Raw genomic sequence first — 7,671 nt, forward strand, 5'->3', positions numbered from 1 at the left:
CTTTATACAATGTATAAAGCAATACACATAGATCTTTTTAATAAAATCTCTATATGCACAGAATTTTATTAACAATAATAAATGTAATATGGCCCAAGCATATGATAGTTATTACAACGATTATCATAAAAATGCTGAGCTACAGCAAAATTTAAAGTACAAGAAAAAATATCGAAAACTTAAGAGGATCGTGAAAAATACCGTGTTTGTGAGTTTTGATACACATAACTTTGACATATGATATATGCTAATGTTGATATCTAATTAAATGTATAAGTGTATAAATATAACAGGATTGTAATCCTAATTCCAATATAGGAAAATGCAGCATTATGTGATCAAGTTGCACATATGCAAGAGAATTTGATGTTGGTTAAAGAGGAGAGGCTGTTTCTTTTACGTAAATTATGCCAACAACAAGGAGAGATGGAATCTAACTCGACAAGTCTAGCTCGTTCACAAACGAGTAATGCAAATTCACCATCACTTAATCTAGAATGTGCTACGCCAAAAAAAACAGTAAAGAAGAGAACATCTACAGAGGGATCAGGTATTTTTCTATAGCTGTTAGCTGTAAAATTAGTACCTTAAGTTTATGAAGTCTGATAAGCCAGTGCTAATGTTAACACTATGTATTAACCATCTATATAATAAGGAATATTTGTAATGTAGTGAATATAATTCTTTTTTACCTTTCGAATTTATCATAGAATCAAAAAATAAAACAAAAAGATACAACAAAACTGCCAGAAGATTGGTACAGTTGATTCCATTGGATGTACATGGAAGGCCATTATTTCCTATAGCTTTGGGAGATCTTACAATATATTCTCTTGGTGATGTGGTATCGGACAGAATCGCATATCACACAGAAGAACTTATATTTCCAGTAGGTTATTGCAGTACAAGAGTATACGCAAATTTGAGAGATCCAAGAACAAAGAGTTTATATACCTGCAAGATATTAGATGGTGGTCCAAAACCTAGGTATATAAAACTATTCAAACAATTAAAAAGAGTTATTTCTAAAAGAAATTATAATACAGGCATATATATATGACTTTATGATTTATAGATTTGAAATAGTATCTGATAATGATTTGGATCAACCATTAGTTGGATCCAGTCCTGACGAATGTCATTCAAAATTACTGGCAGCAATTTCTCCCGTGCTGTGCACGATAGTGCCAAAGGGTGCGGATTTCTTTGGAATTTCTCATCCTACTATACAAAATCTAATTCAAAGTTCTCCAGGAACGCGTAAATTGGCAATGTATAAACAACAACGTTTTGAAGTATGTACATAGAATTTCAAGATTATTATCTTTATTCTTAACCATAAAGGATTACAAATAATTAAATCTGAAATATTTTTATCAATTTCTCTCTTAAGTAATACACTCGTTTCAAATTTAAGAAAAACTGCAATTGATAAAAAAATATTTTGAACTTAGGATAATATATTTTGCAAAATTCTAAATTTAAATCAGTATGAAAAGATTCATTATTTTATTCAGAAATTATATTTTATAGGTAAGCAAAAATCATGTACACCTGCATGTTGATCGAGCTACAAGTCCAGTAACAGAAATAGAAACTGATCCAGGATTGGGTTTTGCGGCATTACACAGGCATTATGCTTTGAATTCTTATAGAGTGAAAGAAGAACCTTCAGATCACGATCTATTAGCACTTCAAGATCTCCTCACGTAATTACTAGTATTATAAAATAACAAACAATTTGTATTAAAATAAAAAGTTAACAAAACACCCCATATTCATAAAAATCAATGTTTGATTGCAATTTTTTTCGCCGCAATATGTTGGTGATGTAAAAAATGTCGAAATATTGTAGGACGTGAAACTTTTGGCGAGTCGTGATAAGTAAAGAGGATAGGACATAAGCAACCTATTTGTATTAATCCTGAAATGATCCTTACATTTTTTAATGAACTGAGATAAAGATGAAAATACCTACAAAATACTTACAAAAATAATTGCAAAACGCTGAATAAAATTATTAAAAATTTATGAACTTGCAAACATTTCATAGACAAATGCATGGATCTTTTAAATACAAAAATTGTTTGCAAATAATTAACTAAACTTTTGTAAAATATTTAAGTAATGTAATGTTGAATAACTTATCTTTTTGCTGGTACTGGATAATTTGTTAATGCCATCTTAATTCGATACGCGAATAACGCATTCTCGACTAGAACTGATTAGAACTCATTTTAATATCTTTAAAACAAAAGATTTATTATTATACTATATAATTTATTAGTGTTCTTTTACTCTGATAATGAAACTATCTAACAGTTCTTGCATTTTTGTTTGAATAATTGGACTATATTTACTACGACAGTTACTAAACACTGCTTTTCAATAATTTTATTATATTTATTTAAATTGTAATGTATAAAATGATCAATATATGACAAATGTAACCATTTGTGCACCTTCCTAACCATATACAAAATTGAAATATTCTTACATGTATTAGCGATATTTATCATACAATTATATTTTTCGTTCGTTTTTACTTTACATGAATTTTTTGGACGAATCCTCTATATAATTGATATGTATGGCACAATATATAATTAGAATCAACAGATTGATTGAGAATCGAGATGTTTCTATTGGCGCTTATCTATAATGTGTATCCTTAAATTAAAAAAAAAATTTCAAATACAACACTCCTAAGGAAGATATAAAAATCATAATATGGTAGCACTGTATTATTAATTACCTTAATGTTAGAGTAATATTTCAACTACTCTATATAAAGATTATATCATCACTAGATTTTTTTAAATATATCAACTGCCATACACACTGCATCATTTTTACAGCACATGCTTATAATATACGTTTACAGCACAGCGCCGATGGGAGATCTCAAATCGATATTGAAAAATGACTAGTTACAGCATAAAAAGCTCAAAATATGAACTCTCATAAAAATTGAGAAATATAGTCAGGTTAGTAATATCGCTTGTATACCGATAATATTATTAAATACAAGAAATCGTATGTACGAATTAAGCTATATATGCATTATTATATATGCATAAATAAATATTTGTACTGATTGGTCCTACATTTCAATTAAAGAATGATTAAATATTCTTTTCATATCTCATAAAGATCAACAGAAAAAGAAATATAAAAAATTTATAGTTTAACTTTATAAAATATTCTTTTTATTTAATAAGAAAAATAAATTTACCCCTTTTGCATTTTTTCTGAACACTTTGTAATCTGTTTAAATAATAAAAATTAATATTATTTTCTACAAAAGCAAACAATAGATACCCAAATATTTTTGTAATTATTTTATATAATTATTACTAATGCACATATGAGCTTTTCTGTAACAAATTGGTAAATGGTATGCATATCCTAATATGCAAATAATATAAATTAGGCATTTATTCTTGTTTTGTTTTACTATCACCGCTTATTGACTCGTCCGATGGTTTTATTAAATAACGTATTTGCAATTGCAATTACTGGAGAAAATAATTTCAATTGGCAATCACTGAAACAATTATTTAAATTATGATTAAATATCATAAGTATTATCATAAAATATATATTTTATAATATAAAAGAAATATACCATACTCCAGTTACAGGTTCTGCTTCATTTCCACTTACAATAAACAGTGGAAATAAAATGGAAAAAACACAGCCACTGAAAAAATAAAAAAAATTATTTATAAATCCATAGGTTTTATCAAATTATTGCAGTTTCAATTATAGCATGATGAATATAAATTCTATTCGTCATTTTTGTACCAATGATAAAAAATTAAAGGAAAATCATTAATTGAACAAATTTTAATATTAACTTAATATTAATTTTTGGAGTTTAATCATTAAGAGATTGACTAAATAAAAATAGACATCTATCTTTAAATATTAAAAGATGTTGTGTCTTTCTTAGAAGGTAACAATTGTATAAATTATTTTGTACCTTACAAAGTACGAGTTGGGCATTTGGGTAAGTACTGCTAATGGCATACCAAAGCCTAAAAAGTATGGCCAATTGCCTTCGATAAAAGTCAATCGTCTATGCAATTCCCAACCCATGTTGAACCACTTGTATTCGAAGGCATAGAGAGCATATAAAAGGCACATGTGGACAAGGGCAAGAATGTCTCCTAATGGCGGTAGTGGAACTTTAGACACTAACATTCCTTGTCCCAAGAATAATGCTTGAACTAATACGCTAAAAAGCGTGTCAGCTATTAACTTGCTTACACTTGACAAAAGCAATGGTCTCCCCTGTCTATATCTGTAAGCACTATCTGCTATGTCCTATATATATTTGCAAATACACTGTGTTAATATTATGTTAGACATAGATATGGTAATATTAGTCTGCGAATTTACACATGAATCTGTTTTTCAAATTTGGCTACGTCACAATTTTGAAAAAATTTGCCATATTTAAAAAATAAATTCATGTTCAGCAAACAAAAATACATTTTAAAAATAGCTACAACTGTTAAAACAATTTTTTATCGCAGACTAGTATAATTTTCAGTGTTTTAATAAATTTTTTACATTTTATATTTTACAAAAAACCATACCTGAAACCATAAACTATTAACTATTCTGCTGAGTAAGAACAGTGGTAGCACCCATATTGTACCAAATGTAAGAGATAGAAATGGCTGGATCCATGACCATACAATAAGACCCATACCAGGAGAGTGGCCGAATATAACAGTCAATAAGTACTTAACAAATGGCAGAAGTCCAAAATCGAATATCAGTATACTAGCCCAAAACACTCCACCATTCAATGCACAACACTGTAGAGTTCTCCTCAACACTTTAGATTCCCTAAAATTGAATGGACTAATAAATTTTGTTATTAAAATCATCTTTCATAGATGTTCCTTGTAAATAATAAGGATACCGCTGCTTATGCTTGGAGGGACTCGACATAACTACATCTCTCTTCCTGAACTCTGCTCGGTTAGAAGTTTTCTCAACCAATTTCTCATTAATTTGCTTATCCATGTAGAAAAGTACAGCGGTACCTTTCAAACTGTCTACAAATCCTCGACATATTGCATAAATTATTCCCTGAAAATAAAAAATTGATTTAATTACATACTGACAATAACACTTATTATCTTAAATGCATTTAAAAATATCATAATCTTGAATTAACATCTAATGAAGATTTTATTAAAATATTATAATTTTACAAAATTATAATCAATACAGTTTTACTTCCCAATGTCACATATTTTCATAATTAAATAATATCAAAATAATGAGCAATTAAAACCAAACAAAAAATTTTATTATACAGTTAATTTTAAGTAGATTTTAGTTGAAAAAAATTTTAACTCAAAACTCAGTTACCAAGACAGTGAAAGTTGAATAAAAAGATAATCAAATAATTTCGACTAAGAAAAAAATGTTTATATAAATTTATTGTTACGATTTTACAAAAATTGTTTCTATTATCAAGAAGAAATAAGAAATTTTTAGAAATTTTAATTTGTTCACGGTGATAGAAGAGATATCTGTGAAGAGAGATACCGATCATCCGTGCAACAAAGATCACGGTGGATGAAAATACACTAGAACGCGCATGGTACACGAGGTTAGAGTCTACTCACTATTACGCTATCCATTGCGATTATGCTCGATTAGATGTGGCTCAATTTATGCTCGGAAAACAACCAACGGTACACCGGACAGTCATGTTGCATACAACGAAGAGGAATATAATATATTGATAATATATTTGACGCGGTTCCGTCGATTATGATGATGAAGAACAACGCTCGTTTGAGCGTATTAGACAAATTTTTTCAGGCTGCTATCGTAATATATCTCTGTTTGTGCGTCGAGTACCGACGTCAAGTGAACGATGCCGACAATTCGTCGTATAGTCCAACAACGATAAGTACCGTTGTTCGGAGCTCCATCCCCCCTTTAACCCTGCACGAATCGCCGATTTCCGGGGACGAGTCAGCTGAAAAACAAATGTGCGGAAATATCAGCTGATCGGAGGTGGCTCCCAGAAGTCTCAGCGGCCAGTGACAGTGGCTCCGAATCCGAAATACGGAGTATCCACGCTGCATATCTATAGAAAGCGGTCTACTTGACGTTACAAAATTTTGCAGCGTTTGATTGACCAATCGAAAGAAAGAATTTTACTAATTGGTCAATTAAAAAATGCTTTGTCGCATTTGTAACAAAATCAGATGTTAGTAACATTAGCTGAGTTCAGCAGAGAAAGCAACTTTAACTGCTGTAAAATTCTTCAATACGATTGGTTCTTGCTTTTGATTCCTCATGGATCTAAATGTATATCGTATTAAAAAATTTTATAATAGTTGCAAAGCTGCTTTCTCTGTTGAACGTAGTCATTCTCTGTAATTTAATAAGAAAAATTCGTTTCCTTATATGAGATAAAAAAATCATCAGCTGAAGACCTTTAAATGCATGTTTGTTTTGCTATTGAGATAATGGGTGCATTCAGTACTACGACTGCTCATTGAGCGCTCAGTGAGCTCTTGAATCTGTTTGGTCTATATTTTTAGTTCTAACGAAATATGCCAATCAGATGCAAGAGCTCGCTGAGCGCTCAGTGACCGATTGTAGTACTGATTGCACCCAATGTCAAGTGCAGTATGAATCTCCCATTAAACCGAGATAATTTATTTATTATACGTGTATTATTTAGTAATTTAACTAATTTAACGGCAAATTTAACGGCGTTTTATATGTTTAACATTTTATTTATTAATTAAGTTACTATTTTAATTGAATTACTATTTCAAATTGGGCACTTAGTGATCGATAGATAAAAGTATATCAATTAAAAAATTAATATTCTTATTAAATGTATATTTAATATTCTAAGAATATACTTAAAATAATATTATGCGCTTATGTCAAAGGTATTGATCGTGAATACGCTTTGAAACCAACTACAGAAAACAAAATAACAAATAATTGATTTATAATACAAAATAATGGGTGCATCCAGAAGCACGACTGCTCACTAAGCGCTCAGTGAGCTCTTGCATCTGATTGGCATATTCCATTAGATCTAAAAATATAGACCAAACAGGTACAAGAGTTCATTGAGCGCTCAATGAGCGGTGGTAGTAGTTGAATGCACCAACTGGCTTATGCAAATAAAAATAAAAATATGACAATCATATTTTGTTGTAGTTTTAATTAAGTAACTTTTAAAGTGTAGTGGACTTTAAAGAGTAAGTGGATCTAAATAAACTTTTGCGTGAATATTTATCAGAGTTTTATTAGTAAAAAAATTTGACTTATTTCGTAACGTTATTTTTTTATGAAATTTGCAAGTAAGCATCTACTACAAAACATAATATTACAAGAATCAAGGCAAACAAAAAATAAATAAATAACTTTTAAAACAATAAAAGAGTTCAAATTTTACAAAGTTACTCAAACGTAATAGAATAATTAATGAAATTTTCATATTTTGATAATGCTTTGCCACATATCTAAAAAAACTCTCGTAAATGATTGTCATCATTCATCACGAATGATTTCGGAAAGAAACAGCGTTGCCAATTACTTACGCATGCGCCATTGCGATGTTCTAAAATGGCAACGTGGTCACAACGGTGCAGCCTCGTCGCGGCTTCAACG

General features: G+C 29.7%; 2 protein-coding genes across 2 annotated transcripts; one reads left to right on the top strand and one right to left on the bottom strand.

The window, feature by feature from the left end:
• Positions 1-1,924, top strand: LOC108726378 (transforming growth factor beta regulator 1). Its single transcript, XM_018453889.1, has 5 exons — positions 1-208; positions 319-550; positions 711-987; positions 1,076-1,295; positions 1,534-1,924. Exons 1-5 carry the CDS (start codon positions 89-91, stop codon positions 1,711-1,713), a joined length of 1,029 nt encoding a protein of 342 aa, XP_018309391.1. The 5' UTR covers positions 1-88; the 3' UTR covers positions 1,714-1,924.
• Positions 1,925-3,304: 1,380 nt separating this feature from the next.
• On the bottom strand, positions 3,305-6,066 carry tank (EI24 domain-containing protein tank). The gene is made up of 6 exons (XM_018453890.1): positions 5,652-6,066; positions 4,937-5,106; positions 4,605-4,860; positions 3,986-4,329; positions 3,629-3,703; positions 3,305-3,547 (listed from the first exon to the last, which is right to left on the bottom strand). The coding sequence occupies exons 1-6, from the start codon at positions 5,664-5,666 to the stop codon at positions 3,460-3,462; spliced, it is 948 nt and encodes a 315-aa protein (XP_018309392.1). The 5' UTR covers positions 5,667-6,066; the 3' UTR covers positions 3,305-3,459.
• Between the last annotated feature and the right edge of the window lie 1,605 nt (positions 6,067-7,671).

The sequence above is a fragment of the Mycetomoellerius zeteki genome, unplaced genomic scaffold (assembly GCF_001594055.1).
Source record: "Mycetomoellerius zeteki isolate Tzet28-1 unplaced genomic scaffold, Tzet1.0 scaffold415, whole genome shotgun sequence".
NCBI classification, from domain to species: domain Eukaryota; kingdom Metazoa; phylum Arthropoda; class Insecta; order Hymenoptera; family Formicidae; genus Mycetomoellerius; species Mycetomoellerius zeteki.

What these genes read in the sequence shown, in the direction of transcription:
- LOC108726378 (XM_018453889.1), top strand. Translation starts at nt 89, where the DNA reads ATGGCCCAAGCATATGATAGTTATTACAACGATTATCATAAAAATGCT. An exon ending in TCGTGAAAAATACCGTGTTT is followed by an intron (nt 209 to 318) that starts GTGAGTTTTGAT and finishes ATTCCAATATAG; the next exon opens with GAAAATGCAGCATTATGTGA. An exon ending in ATAAACAACAACGTTTTGAA is followed by an intron (nt 1,296 to 1,533) that starts GTATGTACATAG and finishes TATATTTTATAG; the next exon opens with GTAAGCAAAAATCATGTACA.
- tank (XM_018453890.1), bottom strand. An exon ending in CCCAACTCGTACTTTGTAAG is followed by an intron (nt 3,704 to 3,985) that starts GTACAAAATAAT and finishes TTATTTTTTCAG; the next exon opens with TGGCTGTGTTTTTTCCATTT. An exon ending in GAACCTGTAACTGGAGTATG is followed by an intron (nt 3,548 to 3,628) that starts GTATATTTCTTT and finishes TAATTGTTTCAG; the next exon opens with TGATTGCCAATTGAAATTAT.